The sequence below is a fragment of the Lathyrus oleraceus genome, chromosome 6, assembly GCF_024323335.1.
Source record: "Lathyrus oleraceus cultivar Zhongwan6 chromosome 6, CAAS_Psat_ZW6_1.0, whole genome shotgun sequence".
Classification (NCBI taxonomy): Eukaryota; Viridiplantae; Streptophyta; class Magnoliopsida; order Fabales; family Fabaceae; genus Lathyrus; species Lathyrus oleraceus.
The window spans coordinates 385,002,242-385,022,558 of record NC_066584.1 but is presented as its reverse complement, the minus strand read 5'-3'; the positions used below and the strand labels follow the sequence as shown (position 1 = coordinate 385,022,558).

Genomic DNA, 20,317 nt, shown 5'->3' with positions numbered 1-20,317 from the left:
TTTGAAATTTATAGCACGAACTACGAGGTTTTGATCCCTCATTTATATATTGGTACGTAGGCACAAGATCGAAGGTCTTGTCAAACACAAAAATATAATTAATCAATTCTTTTCTCATCCCCCCATTCTATTTGCTTGTAAACATCACTTTGTACAAAATACATATGCACACAAAAAGGGCTCCCTAGGAGTACCTAGGACACTTTAGGCGCTAACACCTTCCCTCTGTGTAACCAATCCCCTTACCTGTGATCTCTGATTTTTATTAGTTTTTTTAGTTGAAAATTTCTTACTATTTGGGTTTTGTTCGTACTTTTCCCTTTTCCCTTGGAAAAATAAAAGCGCGGTGGCGACTCTTGTTAATTGATCTTTAGCTTGTCAATAACTTAATGATCATGAATTTCCTGCTACACCTAGCCGATCGGAATAAAGACTCACGTATGAGTATAATTGACCTTATTTTCGTATGTTTTATCATGATGTGGCCGCTTGATCTGAAAACTCATGAATGCAAGCTTTGTTGCTTGAGGACAAGCAATTGTCTAAGTTTGGGGGAGTTTGATAAGTGGTATTTGCATCGTTCTTTCTAGTAGTTTTCATGTAGCACTTTACCCCATTCCATTCGATTTCCTTTCATTTGTCATGTTTTATGCTTTGGTTTGTGTTTTATTGTGAATTTCAGGGTCTAATGAACATCCAGGCAAGAAGGGATCAAAGGCAAGAAAATGGAGCGAAAAATGCACTTTTTTGCAAATTCTCAAAGACAAAGTCAGTGGGCTGCTACGAACCGTAGCAACATGGACCCAAGAACCCTCATTTTGAGCATTTTGAAGGCAAAAAGCAGTGATCTATTATGGCCACCCGTAGCAGCTGCTACAAACCATAACAAGGAGACGAGAGAAAAGACCAAGTTTGTTATTTTGTGCATTAAATGAGAAGATTTCCTCTTAGTTGTGGCTCTTAGGCTTGATTGGATATGCATCAAATATGATCTTTTTATATTGAACAAAGGATATTTGTTATTTTTATTTTTCCATATAAAACTCATATCCTGTTTGGAGTTTAAGGCATCCAAGTTTTCTATTTTCTTTCTCCTAGTTTCTTAAGTTTTCGTTTTTATTTTCTCTTTGTAACTCAAGTCTCCAAGGGAGCAATTTGTGGAACAAGTTTATAATTCAATCCAGGTTTTCTTTTCATTCTCTATATTGTTCATTTGTTTTGTATGATTGATAAGAGCTTGATTATGAACACCTTTGTGGTTGGTTTCATCCTCGTCATCAGTGAGTAGTTATGATAATACCCTGAAAGAAAGAGGCATAATCCCAATCACTCTATTTTCATCCACGAGTTATTATGATAAGGTGTGACGAATTAGGTCAAAATTCATTAACGGAAGATGGTTATTCACACATGGAGCTCTACAACAGTGTCTAAATAATCATAAAGGATAAGGTTGATACCCAATCAATCATTTTTCTTCTATCTGAGAAACGAATTAATTCAAATGATTATGGTATTTTAATATGGAAGACGAATGTTCGAACATGGAGCTCTACAACAGTGTCCGAACATTCGAGAAAGAGGATGTTTAAAACTAACCAATCCCTTTTCTTCCATTTTTATTGTAAAAAGATTGAAAAAGGAACGATCGGACGTTGGATCAAGTGTTCAAAGTTGATTTACGAAAAGAATTTGAATGATCATAGGAAAATATCACTTGACGTTGGATCAAGCACTCGCGTTGCATTCAATTTAAATTTGATTTGGAAAAAAGACTCTACGTTGGGTTGAGCATTATTTTAGTTCTTTCTGAAAGTGGTTGATTTTAATATTTTAGTTAACTAATAACTAACACCATAAGAACAAAATAAAGGAAAGTAGTAAAATTATTACACATCACAGGAATTGGGGTACATTTGATCAAATGAGGATATAATAAAGTGGTTAAAATACATGCTCATTAAACAAATGTGAACAACAAGGAAATCGATGTAAAAATGCACAAGAGAAAGACAAGAGATTAGAAATAAATCGAAATCTAGAGTACTTAATTTAGCTCTAAGTTAAGTTAACTTAAATTGGATTCATGTAGGAATTACTATATAAGAAGGCGGACAACCTAATCTATGCATCCAAGTGATTTTCAAAATCTAAATTAAATTTAAGCTTCAAAATCACAACAAAATGAACTAAATACCAGCAATTACATAAATTATTTATATGTGTTATGATATGAACGAAGGATAGAAATCATCTCATTTAAAGGACTAAGCTAATTAAAATTGACTAAACAAATAATTAAAATAATTCACTTAGTAATTAAATAATAATTAATCAAGTAAAATTATAATCAAATAATCAATTAGAAGTCTAATCAATTAACTAAAAATTAATCAACTCAAAAAAAAATAATAATAATAAAAAGAAACAAATAAGATACATAAATAAACTTGAGAGTGTAAAAAAAAATTGAATCTAATGTCCATATCACAAATAAACGCTAATTACATAACATTCGTATTTTAAAGATTTAAAATAAATAATAATGTGATAAATTGGAAACAAAGATCAACATTTTGGAGGAATATCACTCCAATTAACAACGAATCAATATTTTTTCAAATCCTTCAACATGTCTAACCCGAAACTGACATGTGGCTGCCTAAAAATAACAATAAAAATGATAAAAGTTTTGAAAGGCATGTTGAAGCTAAAACACGTATATTTTTAATAACATCAAGCTTTCTTCTCTCTTGTTGAAGAGCGATGGAAACAGGGGGTGGCCGACCGACAACTCAAGCGGCGACGCCCCCACCTCTTTCTCACCCATATGCTCTTCTTTCCTTTCTCATGATAATCAAACATAATGTATCATCTCCCCCTCATGCTATCTATTATTCCTTTCTCAAAATATTAAATCAAACTAAACATAAACAAAAATATAAACCAAACAAAAGTCCTACCTGAACCTGACTTCACTGGAACAAAATCCTACCTAACTCTAATATACATGTATGTATGAACATGGCAACAAAATTCATAAAGCTTAAAATAGCAGAAAATATACTCAAAACTCATACTCAAAAGATTCATCTCTGAATCATAATTTCGTCAATATAAGGCCAGCATCGTAATTCTTCTCTGAATTACTCATCTCAAAATTCGTAATTCCTCTCTGAATTATTTATCTCTAAATTTCATCTCAATAATTATATCACAAATAATCACAATCGAGTAAAATTATATTATTATTCAGTAACTCAAATTATTCATCAACACATAAAATACTCAAAATACATCAACAAAGTAATAGCTATTTATATTAACTCACAACTCATCAAAAGGATAACAATCTTTGTCTTTAACTCAACAAAGTTCTCAAGGCGAACTCTAAACAACTCTATAACAATCTCTACAACTCTAAAATGACTCTAAAGTACTCCAAAATATTCTAAAGTACTCAATTGACAACTCTAGCATAATCAAAATAATTTATTTTTGCCAAACACCTAAAACTCACTGAACTTAAAATTGCTCAAAAATTCATTGCACTCAAAATTGCTAAAAACTCATCGAATTGGACATCAGACTCGAACTCGCCAAACACCGTCGACAACGGCCGACTCGCCATCGCGCGCACCTTACTTCTGGGGGCTCCGTTGCACACCGCCGTTAATTTCCGTCGCAACACTCTATTTTTCGACGGCTACAAAACTCTAGCGGCTTCGACGCCCCCTGCTGTGCGACTTCTCTGACTCTGGCGGTTCCGCCGCCCTCCGCACGACTTTCCGATTTTAAGGCCTTCGCCAATCGCCGACGTGGCCCACCGCGATGCATTGTTCCTGCCGCTGTCGATCGCCGACGTAGACCCCCCAAATCTCAACTTTTTTTTATTTTTTGTTTTGATAAAAAAATGAATTTTCGATAAAAAAAAAGTTATTTTTCGGAAATAAGTGATTTTTTTAGAAAAAAAAGAGTCATTTGAATGGTTTTATGACTTTTACAATTATCGCTCGAGAAAAACAATCTATAATCAAACCCCAAACAAGCATATGCCATGATCCAATTATGATCAAGAAATTCATCCAAAATGGCACAACACACTTATCAATCATGCAAGAGTTGTCAAAAAGTCACATATCATCGCAATAATTATACAGTTTTATATCATAAGAGTAAAAATATAGAGCAATACAACAACCGATTGACCTAAGGGTTTTTTACCAAAACTCTTTTGGCCACATACAAGAGTAACAAAACATAGAGAATAAGATGAAGAAGGTAGGAAGGTGTGGACTCCTCACTATTCGACTGCCTAAATCACACATGAGTAAAGAGTCTCCCCCTACCTCACAATTTTTGTTCGAAGGACCCTTTGGGTCTACCGCTCTTTCCTTCCTAAAATCACTCAATTTTCTGCGTCCTTGACTTATTTCTCAATTCCTCAATTTTCACAATCTGACAATTTTAATTCTCACTTTATCTATTTATTCATCCTAGTTCTCCTTAACACCCCTCCATTCTCGTAACATCCTCACTAACTCTATTTTTTTCTTCTAAAAATCTAATTATCTATTAATTAACTAAATAATAATTCCATTAAATAATAATTCTATTTTAATTCAATAATTCTCTAATTAAATTAAAATAGCACAATTATCTATTTATTCTAATAAACTTAAATCTCAAATAATTAATAATTCTAATTATTTTAATAATACTTCTAAAATAACTATGCTATTTTTAATGCAATTTGTTCTTTAATTAAATTAAACTAAATAACATAATTATATAATTATTCCAATTAAACTAAATAATTCTTTTTTTCTTCCCAACTCTAAAATACCACTAATTCTATTATTAATAAAATAACAATAATTCAAGCAAAACACATATATCACTTAATCAAATTAAATAAATTAAATTAAGACTAATCGTCAGGGTGTTACAATTGACATCAGAGTCTAACTCTTGTTTAAACACTAATCATTTCAGAAGGAAGATGACTTCCAACACCATTTTTAACAAGAGGACTTTCTTGAACACATATCCACCTTTTAATGGTGATAGGTTTGAATTGTAGAAAACTAGATTTAAAATATTAATTTAAAATTTTGCTCTTAAATTATGTGAAATAATAATTAATGGTTTGTTTATCCCTACCCACTACATTAATGGTTAACTAGTAGATAAACATGGTTTTCTTTGGACCAAAGAGGAAAAGAGAAAATTTGAAATTGACTTTATTACTTAAAAAAAATTGTTATGTCCTTGAATGAAAATTAATTTCTTTATGTTTTAAAGTGCTACTTCGCCAAGGAAATGTGGAACACTCTATAAATGATATGTGGAGTCTCTTCAAATATCAAACAAGAGGGAATGAACGCACGAGACGAAGATGACGAGTGCTTCATTCACAAATATTTTCAATCTTTATAAATTTTGGAAATAATGTTAGAACCTTCATCACTAACAAATATATAAGAATTAAGAATTGAAATCAGAAGCCTGATACAATCCTTAAATAGAGAGATGTGAATATTTATGATTTTCAAGAAAAATCCAAGAAGGAAGAAATAATCGAGAAAATGAATGAGTTGATTCAATTTCTAAAGGATTAAGGCACGAGTTCAAATCTATAAGAATCTCTCGAAACTTAATCAAAGAACTCATGTGGAAAAGAAAAAGAAAAATCAACTCTAGTATTCTCCTTCAAAAGAACCGTCTCGGTGGTTGAACGATACTCGAAAGATTCAACATACGTTTAATGGAAAAACCCCATCAAGAAAAGAATATGAAGAAGAAGAAGTTTCATTGATGAAAAAATCTCAACAAGCCATGTCCTTAGAGACTCAACATCAAGGAGAAATCTCGAAGAATCAACCTTTGGTAGAATCTTTAAAGAGTATTTTTCCAACGAATAAGATGATCAATTTTGCTTGAAAGCCTCTCACTAGGAAGATGAATGTGAGGTAACAAAGTTATTATACAAGCAATTGTTTAAATTACATGTTAAGTTAATCAAGGAACATGATAAGATCAAAAGGTGTAACGTAGATCTAAAAGACTACATTGAATTTTTTGAAAATAGTAATAAAACACTTAAGTATGAAATAGCCAATATTAAGAATCAGTTGGAATATGTGAGACTTGTATCTTGATGAAAAAGGAAGTGAAAGATTTTCATGAAACCTTGAGTAAATTTACTAAGAGGAAAGAAAACATTAATTTGATTCTATTAGGGCTTAAATCAAGTAGATCACATAGTAAAAGATTTAATAGGTAGAAATTAAATCGTCTTATTTATAAATGCTCATTTTGTGATAAGTTTGGCCATTTAGAGCCATTTTGTTTTAATAAACTAAGAAGTTTTAAAAGTAGTAGCCCTAGACCTCTCAAAACTATTAATGCATCAGGATCCAAAAAAAAGGCTACCAAAGGTGAAAACCTAATTTTCCTTGCAGGATGCATTGTAGCTTTAATGTAGCCTTAATTGTATACTCTTAAGTATACATGGTGTTTAATGATACAGAAGCTTGTGATCCAAGAATGTTTGTTGACGATGTATTTCAATGGACGAGATCAAAGTTATTTTCATTGACGATGATCGCAACACTTATGATTTGTGATGATTTATTAACCTCTTAGTAGGTTGATTAGATAAGTCCGTGATTAATTGATCTACCTCGTTGTCTTTAACCAACTCTCGTATCCAATTATTCACGGAGAAGGATTTGCAATATTATTTTGTCATTCCTTGATAGGGGAAACTTTATCAAGATTACTTGATATTTAAGGTAGTATATTTTTTAGAGGTTGAATAATCAAAAAACTATGATTAACTCTCTAAATAAGTTTTTTATTATTTCCTCATTATTTAAAAATTATTAATTCTAACAAAATGGTTGAATTTTTAGCATTTTTGGTAAAAGTAGTGCAATCTAAATCAAAAAGGGGTGCTAATATCCACAAAAGAAACAAAACTCAAATCCAGGCCCAAAAGCACCAAAGAGGTTGGAAATGCACTAACTAATCAATTAAATTCAGGATTTAATCAATTAGAAAAAAATCAAATTTCAAATATGGCGCGCCATGCCCCAAATAATCAATTAGGTGAAGGAAATAATTGATTAGGACATTGAAAAATAGTACAACGACTAGTTCCCAATGTTCAACAACTACATTCAATGATCTAATCAATTAGAAGAAAGTTCTAATTGATTAGATAGTTCTTATAAGGAACAATTTTCTCTTCTTCCTTTTCATCTCATTCTACCTCCTTTTATTTGCTTACTTAGGCATTTTTAGAGCAAATTTTATTTTTCATCTCTTCATCATCATCAATGGCACCTAAAAGTGCACACACCTCTGAAGCTTTATCCTCCCACTACTCTGAAATCTTCTCAACCCAAGAGCAAGAAACAAACTTCAACCGCTATTATGTTAAAAGATAAATCTTTGAGTCTCACTACTTAAATAAGATAATCTATAAAGATTGCAACTTTGTCAAAGTTTTCATGGTGGTCGGTTTGAAGAACTTCATCTTTGAAGTACCCCAAGAAATATTTCCCACCTTGGGATATTATTCTATACCAACCTTAATTATGTAGATAGAATTATCATCTTCGAAGTAAATAAGCATCCAATCCGGATAACCCTTAAATAATTTGCACATATTTGCAATTTTCCCTATAGAGAATTCGAGTATGATGACACATAAGAAAGTAACGACTTTAATTATGATGATTTTGTTGTTTCATTTATGACTGATCGAATCTCCATTTTCCCACTCGCTTCACGGTTGGCATAATATGCTCGAATATTCATTTTATTCACTATATGGCGAATCATGTTCTTTTCCCAAGGAAAAATAACTCTAGTCATATAAACAAATCCGACATAGCTCCGATTTAGTTTTTAGAAAATAAAGTTGAGAAAAATTGGGTTGATGTCATGATCCATCAGAAGGTGTTAAGCGAAAGGAAGAATGAGCTTATACCATATAGTGAACTAACCAAGAAAATATTAGTGCAATATGGCTACAATTTAGAGGAGGGGGAATTATAGATCACACAATAAAGAATAGGAAAAGTCACTCAAAGTCAAATGAGTTCACAATTGAAAATGGTTAACTTATTCCACTACCTCCTAAAGCACCACCAAGAGCATGACAACAAGCAGAAGACGCTTGCATCCTTTCTACTTCCTCTTCCAACACTATCCTCAACAAACTCTTCCAAAATCAACAAGAGATGACGATGATGATGCAAAGGAGGAGAAACTCAAGGATTCCCTGACTCAAAAACAAGCTCTCTGAAGTCTAAATCATATCCTAAATCATTTAGAGCAATGATGATGGGGAAGTAAATTCGTTATTTGCTTGTTTATTTCAATTGTATTCCCATTCCAAATTTTATCTACCTATTTTGAACCACATCTCTGAGAGATGGGTTTTCATCATCAAAAAATGGGGAAATATGGATCTATATGCTTACAAGTATAGAAAAGAAGTGATCAATGATGGTGAAGCTTAGATGAAATCCAACCAGTAGCTACTTAATTTTGATGACGACAACACTTAAAGTTGAACAACTGGTGAAGATAGACCAAGAGGTCAAAGATGAATAATATGGTTGATCAAGACATCCTTCCGAATCAAGAAAGACATTTGTTTAAAGTCAACTGTGTAGTCCAACAACTCTCAAGTGAAGACTTTGAATTTATGATCACTAGTGGTTCTTGTTGGTGTAAGCCCTAGAGGCCAATACTTTTGGTACTTGTATCGAATTATTTATTAATAATAAAAGGCCTTTTCTTTATTATGTTTGTTTAATAATGTCCCTAGAATAGCTAGTCCGTTTAATGCATCAAGTGTGACTTAATCATGAGATCCAATTAAACATAAGGACATTATTCTTAAAGTATCCGTAGTTGAGCTTTATTGTGAAGTGAGATAACATTAAAGCATTAAGACTATTATGTATATAGACTGATGATCACTGTTGGTGTAAGCCCTAGAGGCCAATACTTTTGGTACTTGTATCGAATTATTTAGAAGGCATTTTCTTTATTATGTTTGATTAATAAAGTCCCTGGAATAGATAGTCCGTTTAATGGATCAAGTGTGACTTGATCATGAGATCACATTAAACATAAGGACACTATTCTTAAAGTATCCGTAGTCGAGCTTTATTGTGAAGTGGGATAATATTAAAGCATTAAGACTATTATGTTTGTAGACTGATGATCACATCTCATGGATCATGGATAAAGAGTTATCAAGTCTTAAACATAGGTATGAATATTAAGAGTAATATTTATACCGGATTGACCCGCTATGAGAATACTATATAGAAAGTTATGCAAAGTGTCATAAGTTATTCTCATGGTGATAATGGTGTATACCACTCTTCGACCTGAAACCACTATGGATCCTAGATGTAGAGTCGAGTGCTTTATTGCTGATCCAACATTGTCCGTAACTGGATAACCATAAAGACAGTTGATGGGTACTCCACAAAGCATGCTGAGGGACATGAGTGTCCTAGATGGAATTTGCCCATCCTGCGTAACAGGATAAATGTCTATGGGCCCAATATTGAACTGGACAAGGATGACATGGTCTATACCTTGTGTTCAATATAGACATAAGGGCAAAGGGGTAATTATACACATAATCATTATCACAGGAGGTTTTGTCAAATCACATGACATTTTCGTGTCTTGGGTAGCAGTGATGTGTTGTTAGATACCGCTCACTGTTTATTATGTTAAATGCGTGATTTAATATAATTGCCAACGTCGCGAAAACCTACAGGGTCACACACAAAGGACAGATTGATGAGAGATAGAGTAACTAAGGAACACCGTAAGGTACGGTGCACTTAAGTGGAATACGAAATATGGTAAGGTACCAAATACTTAAGTGATTTTGGCATATTATGAGATATGGGCCAAAATACACTTAAGTGGGCTTTTTAGCTTGAAGCCCACACAAGTGGTTCTATAAATAGAACCCCTTGGGTAGAAGCATTATCACTCACTTAGAGAAACTCAAGTGAAGACTTGGAATTTCGTTTCCCTCTCTCTCTCTCACTCAAAGCCTTCATTCGTACCAGCTAGCACTGAGATTGAAGGAACCCGTTCGTGTGGACTGAGTAGAGACGTTGTCATCGTTCAACGTTCGTGATCGCTCCGTGGATTTGTATCTAAGGTTTTGATCGTTACAAGAGATCTGCACCAAAGGTTTGAATCGCCACAAGAGGTAACGATTATATCACTGATCATGCCCATTCGTAAGGATCATTAAAGGAGAAATTTTTAAATTCTGCTGCGCCTTGGATGGCAATTCTCCTTCAATCACATCTCATGGATCATGGATAAGGAGTTATCAAGTCTTAAACATATGTATGAATATTAAGAGTAATATTTATACTGGGTCGACCCGCTATGAGAATACTACATAGAATGTTATGCAAAGTGTCATAAGTTATTCTCATGGTGATAGTGGTGTATACCACCCTTCGACCTGAAACCACTATGGACCCTAGATGTAGATTCGAGTGTTTTATTGTTGATCAAACATTATCCGTAACTGGATGACCATAAAGATAGTTGATGGGTACTCCACGAAGCATGTTGAGGGACATGAGTGACCTAGATGGAGTTTGTTCATCATGCGTAACATGATAAATGTCTAAGGGCTCAATATTGAACTGGACAAGGATGACACAGTCTATGCCTTGTGTCCAATATATACATAAGGGTAAAAAGGGTCATTGTACACACAAGTATTATCACAAAAAGGGTTTTGTCAGATCACATGACATTTTCGTGTCTTAGGTAGCAGTGATGTGTTGCTAGATACCACTCACTGTTTATTATGTTAAATACGTGATTTAATATAATTGCCAATATCATGAAAACCTACAGGGTCACACACAAAAGGACGGATTGATGAGAGACAGAGTAAATAAGGAACACCGTAAAGTACGGTGCACTTAAGTGAATTGTAGAACATTATAAGGTATGATGCACTTAAGTAGAATACGAAATATGGTAAGGTACCACATGCTTAAGTGATTTTCGGTATACCATAAGATATGGGCCACATACACTTAAGTGGGATTTTTAGCTTACAATCCATATAAGTGGTTCTATAAATAGAACCCTTGTGCAGAAGCATTTCACTTGATAAAATTTCGTTTCTCTCTCTCCCTCTCTCTCTCTCTCTCACACACACACACACACACACACACATGCACACACACACACACACACACACACACACTCAAAACCTTCATTTATAGCAGCTAGCATTGAGACTAAAAGAATCCGTTTGTGTAGACTGAGTAGAGGCGTTGTCACCATTCAACGCTCATGATCACTCTTTAGATCTACATCAAAGGTTTCAATCGCCATAAGAGGTAACAATTTCTATCACTGAAGGATCACTAAAGGAAAAAATTTAATTTTCGCTGCATTTTGGATCGCAATTTTCCTCCAGTTCTAACTATTAAACTCTCAAATGGTGGTAATTAACATGGGGATATCTAAAGTCTCATCAAGAAGATTCAAGACTTTTGTTTGATTCTAAATTCAAAGGTAATTATGCCAAGACTCAGAGCTTTAGTGTATGAAAGAGAAGAAGTGTGAAAGTTCACCTAATCGTGTATGAGTGAGTGATTAGTGTATTGGAAAGACACGGGGATATTTCTGGAAGTATTATTGCTAAATAACAAACACACTAAAAATGATTTAAAGCCTTTAATTTTTTAATTAAAAATCACCAAAAATGTTTTTGGAGCCCATCCAATTGATTAGACTTTTTTGCAATTGCCTGATCACATATTTTTCCTAATCGGTTTGATGATGGATATTGGAGTCTATGGTCGATTATGACAGTCTCTTGAATATTGGCAACAACCTTATATCTAAACCTTCCATTTTGGGTAGCAACAATTGATTATTTGCACTGCCTAATCGATTAAGTCATTAATTTTCCCTATAGATGTTTCCAAATTTATACCATGACTTGAATTATAAATAAAGAACTTCTCTATCAGTTCAAATCATCCAGAAAACGTGAAAAATATCTCTTTTCATTTCTCTCTAAATCTTTCACACTTTTTTTCACACATTTTAGCCATAGTGCTTTGAGAGTGTTATTTAGTTTAGTGAGGAACATTGTTTTGGGTGAGAGCATCATTATAAATTTACCAATAGTATAATTTCCCTTGAGTAAATAATTATTCCTTAAGAAACTATCATTTTTGTTGGAAGTTAAACCATTAAAAAATCTCTTATTTGATTTTGGGGGATTAGTATTAGTCTTTGTTTGGTTCGCTAGCTTTGCCATTAAAAAACTCTATTTTGGATCGTTGAAATCAGCCTGTGGAAATCTCCATAGCGGTTCTTGAGCTCAACCTAGTTAAAAGTTCTATTGGTTCGAGATCAATCTCGTATAAAATCGCTCTTGGTTTCTGAGTTTAGCCCGGTGTAAAAATTTAGTAGCTTCGAGACCATCTCAGTATAAATCTCGGTTCAGTTTGTGGTCAATCTCTACAAAACCTCGATTCTGTTGAGGATAGCCAATTTAAAACTCCATCTTGGTACGAGATTAGCTTGTATAAAACCTCCATTTGGCATGAAGACTAATCGCTTTAACCCTTCATTTGAGACTTGACTTCTTTTGACTGATGAGGCTTGATAAAACTTCTTTCATTGATATCATTATCAAAGATTGCTTGACCAGAGATCATTAGGGACTCCACTAAATGTTTCTTGACATTAGGTATTGTCTTTATTGAATCTTGCTTGATATCTTGATCTTACAAACAAACATCTTGATCTTGATATAATGTATTTGATCATTGCTTCTTCTTCATATATGAAGACTTCACCTTTTGTGGTTTGACAATAGTGTTGTCATCATCAAAACCATCATGAACATCTGATGGTTGCAGATAAATGTACCCTTAAACACATAGATCCTTATGACCCACATCAAAGCCACAATCTTTTTTATGGAGACTTTCCCTTAAAACTTTATCTCTGAGGCACAAGATAATGACACTCATAGCCTTATCCACCATATATGTCTTCTTTACTTGTGTTAGGCATGCATGCATCAATGCATCATCCTTTAATGTTTCTACACACCTTTGTTGAGTTAAGATTATTTTCATCTTCAATTTTCATAACCCAAAATCATAGCTCTGAAATCTTCTCGACGTCTCATTTAGAACCCATGATGTCCACTTGTAAACTTAACCCCTTTGCTCCACGGTGGATGCCACTTGTTGCGAAATTGAAATTTTCAACCACGCTAACACATTTTTGATGTGTGGGATAAAGAACAATATAAATCAAGATGAATAGCCTCAAGCAAAATTAATATACACACATTAGAATATTGGCAAATCCACATGAGAAAGAAGAATAAGATAAAGGGATGGGTACAAAAAGAATTTGTTCATATAATTTAATAAAACTGATCTATTCTAGAGGAGAGAATAATTCTCTAATTCAATATACTTCAGGAGTTGTTACAAGATATTACAAAAGAGTTACAAGAAAATAACTTTCCAGGTTCCCAAGAACATCTCATATTTTTTTATCTAAATGTTTCTCAATCTCTCAAACTTCCAATATATGAATCACACAAACTTAATGTATTTAAAAATGTTTCTCCCCCTTTAATCCTTTAATCCTTATATGCCTTTAAAGTTCTTCCAATTCTTAACCTTTAATCCTAAGAATCTCCCCTTTTACCTCTCTAAGTCTCTCTTACTGGAATTGTATGTCAATGACTCTTGTATGTTATTTGTACCAAACAAAGGGGTGTAATGTGTTTTTTAAAAGTGTCAGGAAGGGCACAACATGTTTCCTTCAAATGCAGGAATGCATTGCACCCCCCATGATGCACTGCATTCTTGAGCGCATTGCATTTTTGCCAAACGTAGTGTGTTTTCGCGAACCTTTCAAGTTTGATTTTAAAGTCAAACACCACATACACATTTATTGATTTTAAACTGATTTTAAACTGGACTAAACAAATTTAAAATTAAACTAATTTTTTACTAAAGTAATTTTTAAAAACTAAATCAACCTAGAAAGACCCCTAAATTTAATAGAAATAAAGCATAATATGTTAAGAAATGTGGTTGGACCTAACTCAACCCTACAAAACCGGTTGATAGAGTGAGGGTTGTCCCCACTTATAAAGTCATGTTCAGGCCATATATTGTCCGATGTGGGACTCTTAACACACCCCCTCACGCCCAGGACTGGACATCTGGAGCGTGGAAATAAATGGTGGGTGACCCGATAGCGGAAACCATAGTAGGTGACCCACCGGATCTTAAACGAGACTCTGATACTATGTTAAGAAATGTGGTTAGGCTTAACTCAACCCTACAAAACCAATTGATAGAGTGAGGGTTGTCCCCACTTATAAAGTCATGCTCATGCCATATATTATCCGGTGTGGGACTCTTAATATAATACAATTAATTAAAATACTTTATTAACAAATTGAAATGAATTTATAGGAAAGAAATAGACTCCTACAACTTTCTTTAAAAAAAATTACTAGAGAAAATGAATGTAACAAAAATAAAATAATTTAATAATAAGTTAAAAAAATATAAAATAAAATAATTTAACAATAAGTTAAAAAAACATATAAAATATAAGTTACATATTTCAAAATATAGTCTAGATTTAAAATCTTATTTACATCAACAATAAGAACAAGGCATCGACGCCAATTATTGAAATTATTTGGTGTTTTATATTGTTGGATGTATAAATGTATTTGAGCACTTCATCTTTTTAGTTATCTTTTGGGATGAAATTCAATCGCATTTTTACATGGTATCACATTTGAGTTAAGAATTGAGAATCGAGCTCATGACTCGTGCTAAAATTGGAGGTGGATATTAAAGTTGTTTGAAGTTTTCAGATTGTTAGATGTTTAAATATACTTGAGCATCCTCATCATGTGAAGTAACTTTTGAGATCAAATTCAACCTTATTTAATAATACATTGGTTTCTTTTTACAAGACACAACTCATTTTTTAGGTTCATTGAATAATCAATGTATCTAGCCTATAAATTGATCAAATATATTGATTTTTCAATGAAACTACAAAATGAGTTGTCTCTTCTATAAAGAAACGAAGATAATATTAAATTAGAGTTGAATTAAAGATGAAAATGAAAGAATTAAATGGTATTGAAGTTGTTTGGAGTTTCCAAATTATTCGATGTATACATGTATTTGGTTAACTTCATAATTTAAGCTACCTTTTGAGATGAAATTCAAACCCATTCAATAAGATATCAAATCAAATTAACTTTTGAGATGAAATTCAAACCCATTCAATAAGATATCAAATCAGATTAAGAATTGTAATGTGAGAATTGAATTCAGACCACGGGAGGCGTGCAAGTGGATGTTAAAATTGTATTTGTGTTGTGTTTGAGTCTTACGTTGTTTAAATTCAAGGATAGTTAAATGAAGAATATATTTGAACAACTTTATTTTTTGAAAAATATGTTTGAACAATTTTATTTTTTGAAATAGCTTATGGGATGAGTTTAAAACTCATAAGTTCATGGACATTAAAATGAACAATGTGTTTCAACAACTTCATTTTTAGAAATAACTTTTTGGATGAGTTTCAAACCCATTTAACATCATACCCCCTAGTAATTCATATACTTTTTTAAGGAATGGTCTGCATGAAATATGAATATTTGAATCCTCCATCAATTCCTTATTTTTTTTTTTATTGAAATTTATTTTTCTAATTTTTTTTTAGTAGAGTAGGGAAGAGGGAAATAATAGAGTTAGAGGTAGTTTTAACTAGGGGTGTTCGCGGTGCGGTTTGAGCCGTTTTTGCGATAAAAATCACCCAAACCGCAAGAGAAAAAAGCATGCGGTTCGGTTTGGTTCGGTTGACTTTTAGAAATAAAACCAAATCAAATCAATGCGGTTTGGATTGGTTCGGTTGGTTCGGTTTTTTATAATATTTTTATTGAGCCATATATACTCTTATAAATAATGACATAACTTTGTGTTTAGTCATTCATACATTACTAAATAACATCAAAATTCATCATATTTAGACAAAAATGTTTCATTAAATATACAAAAAATCAGATTAGACAAAAGTGAAATAAAAGACAAATATAAATAGTAGCATAAAATAATATCAAAGATATTATAATAAAACATAAAAAAAAACATATGAGATGAGAGATTAGAGAAGATGAAAAAAAGAACATAAGAGATGCGAGCGAGATTGAGAAGAAAAGTGCAATAAAAACGTAATTGGAAGAGAAAATAGTAACTTAAAAGATAAAAAAGAAAGAACATAATAGAGGACTTATTAGAGTAGAATAGGCGAGACCTACATGGAAAAGAAGATGAGAAGAATGTGTGATACTATTATGAGAGATTTAAGAAGGTTGAAATTGAAACCCTAAGTGTGATTAAGAGAAAATCGTTTGTAATTGTAAGGTTAAGACATACTAGGTTTGAAGTTTGGGTTGGATATGGGATAAGTGAACTTTGGGTTGTAACATAATGCGGTTTGGTTTGGTTTAGTTCGGTTTGCAAAATACAAACCGCAAACCAAACCAAACCGTGCGGTTTTATTAAAAAATATCCAAACGAATCCGAACCAAATGCGATTTTTTGCGGTTTCGGTTTGGTTTGGTTTGGTTTGCGGTTTTCTATTGGTTTGGTTTGGTTTTGAACACCCCTAGTTTTAACTCATTCTTAAAAAATAAGTTTGTAGGGGAGAGATGGCACTATATATAAATTTTTTTAAATATATTATCTTTCTTATACACCCTTTCACATCCAATACCTTTTTTTTTATGTTTGGTGTGTGGATTTTTAAACCGTAGATAATCTAAAATTTGATCGATAGACTTTGATACCATATTAAAGTTTAATTAAAATCATTCTTACAAAGTTGATTTTGTAAGAATAAGTTACGTCAAATTATAATAAAAAACCATAAGCTATTTCATCTTGCTTCTATTCCAATTTCCCAATTTGATTAGCAATGTTTCTTTCTAAGCTATGTCAAGTAACAAACAAACAAACTACTTTTGTTTCTTTTATATTTCTTTGACAAAATATTACAAATAATTGTTGTAAAATAATTTATGATACTAAAACAATGGTAGCTGAAGAAGCAGAAGAAGCTACTACTACTATTACTACATTTTGTTCCTTTGTATACGATTCTTTTTTTATCAGTGAGAACCAAACTCAATATTTTGAAGTTTCCAACACTCACACATTGTGCACCATTCAAGGATCGAGTTCCTTTAAGAACTAGGAACATAGATGCCAACATAGCCAACCCCCACAACAAAGAAGGCAATAGATTGCATAAAAAGATATATGAAGAAGTGATTCTTCCCAAAGGCAAGATCATAGCATCCACACAAAAATAGGTAAGCTCCCACACCAAGTTCTAGGAAATGAAGTCTAGTAAAAAACACAAAATTAACTCGTAAGTATAAGGAATACTCCAACCCAGATACAAACTATTCTCGTTTTAAAAGTATAAAATTTTACCTTCCGTTGAACCTGATGTGAGGCTTTCTAGCCGCTTTACCGCCCGATTTTATTTTGAGAGCATCGCCTAATTTCTCGGTAACAACCCATTCATTTACTCTACCTGCCTCAAACAAACCTATAAGTGTTGCCTTTGTTCTATGCATTGACATAACATTTTCAAAAAGTATCCACAATATTATCAAGTGGAATGACCTATAAAAAAGAGGTACATGAAGATTATTAAGTTACATAAACAAGATTTTCTCAACGTTAGTAAAATGCTTAATTGATTAATTAATTACCTTGGTGTTCCAACAGCATTGAGAAGTGTGATGATGGAAGGTATATAGACAGCACCCCATTTGGGAACTTCTACTTCTGGAACTAAAACAGTTGCAGGCAAAATGACACAGTAGAATGTAAATGTGACTACATGAGCTATGATCTTTCTCACAAAGAAAAAACTATAGATCACATAGAATTTCTTCCACATGGTGACTTTCTGCATCAAATGGTAAAGATTGAATTAGAATAATAATAATAATGGTTTGATTAGTTAGAACATAAATAGAGAAAGTTGCATACCTTGTTTCTTATGATTTCCATTGCCATTTTTCTGAAAAGATTGGCTGGACCACATGACCATCTATGTTGCTGATAACGGTAGGCTTTGAAGGTACTTGGCAATTCACTTTTCACCTACATTTGTTCAAACAAATCTCATTCTAGGTAAATGATTAACTAGTTATAGGTTCAAGCACGGTCGTCTCAAGTTTTTGACGTCTGTGTGCAGATTAGTCGCAATTTAACTATTGACAAAACAAATAGATACCATATTTGACATATATTTTACGAGGTCCTATTTATTCCAGATTTAATGTGACAAATTTTGGACCATATGCAGTAGTCCGCCTTTCACGTCCTCAAAGACCATATGTGGTTTAAGATTATAAAGAATGTTAAAGCCATGGACTATAATGGAAGATACCTTGAGGTCACTAAGGTACACAAATTTCCATCCCTTGAGACTAGCTCTTACTGCTAAGTCCATATCTTCAACTGTAGTGCGATCCTTCCATCCACCAGCTTCGTTTAGTGCTGAAATTCTCCAAACACCAGCTGTGCCTGCATGCACAATATCATCATCATCGTCTACTAATCTTACATGAATGATTCTTCTAAATTCTAATGCAGTTTACTTGATCTTCCACGCGGTATTACCATTGAAACCAAAGAAAGCATGAGTTAAGGATCCAACTTCTTGCTCCACAAGGAAATGATAGTCCAATGACATCTCTTGCATTCTTGTCATCAAGCATTCATCAGCATTAACTGCAAACATGATTTGATTACATGCACGATTGAAAATACTTTTACACTATCAGTGCATTACAATTAATCAAATATCAGAAGCGGTCAGTCAAATTACCGAATTTCCATCGAGCTTGGACTAATCCAACTTGAGGATTTTGATCGAGGAAGGGAATGGTGCGCCAAAGAAAGTTCGACTCAGGTTGAAAATCAGCATCAAAGATGGCAACATAGTCACAAAGTTTGACATAACTATGCTTCATTCCTTCCTTGAGAGCACCGGCTTTGTAACCATTTCTATTTTCTCTTATCTCATACTTTATGTTTAACCCTTTCCTTCTCCATCTCTCACATTCCACCTCCACCATATTCTGTTGCATTTTCATAAAAACAAACAACAAAAAAGCTTAATTAATTAGTACTAACATATTCTTTTCATTATCATCATTGTAATGATTTCAAAACCTTAATGATTGGATCTGTTGAATCATCAAGAACTTGAATAATAATTCTATCAGATGGCCATGATAACCCACATGCAGCTCCAATTGATAACTGATACACCTGCAACCAATGGAACAGTAACCACAGGAAAATTTAATTATGAAGCACGACACCGATACTGATACATCGACATCAATAATAATTTGAAAAATGAGTAAATGAAATGTAATCACAAGTGCCGTGTTAGACACGCCTTTTTTCAAAGGTCTCAGACACACCTTTTTACAAAGACACATTTTTTCAAAGGTGTCGGTGTTACAGAGACCACACATAATTTTTTTTATACACTTTCGTGTGATGTATATATACCTCTTTTTCATTATACATTGGGATTTGAACCAAAACCATAGGAAAACAAGAGTTTCCAAGCTCAATATCATGATCCATAAGTGGCTCCCATTTGTAATGTTTCTCTGGTTTATGACCAAACAGCTTAAGAAAAACAATGACTATACCCATATAAACTCTCTCCACAAAAAGCATAACAGACATAGCCAAACACAAAAAGACTAAAATTTTCAGCATTGGAACAACAAGGGGTGCCCTAGTTTGTTGCCAAATGAAACTCATTTGACTCACAATACCATAATGAACACCTTCAAATGAAAGCTTATCCATCTCTGAGGAAGCTTTTTCTTGGTTAGTATTCTTTGAAAAAACTATATATATAAGAGAATGTGGTAACAGTTTGTTTGTTGTCTTTGCGAAAAGAACACGGATTGTTTTCTAGTTTTTATCCACTTTTGGTAATTCATTGAGTGTGTCTTAGGAGTTACTTCAAGGCAAGAAGGATAAAAGGTAGAGTGAGGTGGGCACATAGCACTGTGGTGAAAATGCATACACACTCGAAGTGAGAAGTTTAAGTTATGCTCCATGTGACAGATTTAGCTGCCAATTATTGTTATGCAAGATGGAGA

General features: G+C 33.0%; 1 protein-coding gene across 1 annotated transcript; it reads right to left on the bottom strand.

Moving 5' to 3' along the window:
- Positions 1–17,107: 17,107 nt before the first annotated feature.
- LOC127097394 (glucomannan 4-beta-mannosyltransferase 9) lies at positions 17,108–20,050 on the bottom strand. The gene is made up of 9 exons (XM_051035887.1): positions 19,710–20,050; positions 19,362–19,460; positions 19,015–19,267; positions 18,807–18,917; positions 18,574–18,710; positions 18,171–18,284; positions 17,888–18,087; positions 17,604–17,798; positions 17,108–17,513 (listed from the first exon to the last, which is right to left on the bottom strand). The coding sequence occupies exons 1-9, from the start codon at positions 20,016–20,018 to the stop codon at positions 17,351–17,353; spliced, it is 1,581 nt and encodes a 526-aa protein (XP_050891844.1). The 5' UTR covers positions 20,019–20,050; the 3' UTR covers positions 17,108–17,350.
- Positions 20,051–20,317: the final 267 nt, after the last annotated feature.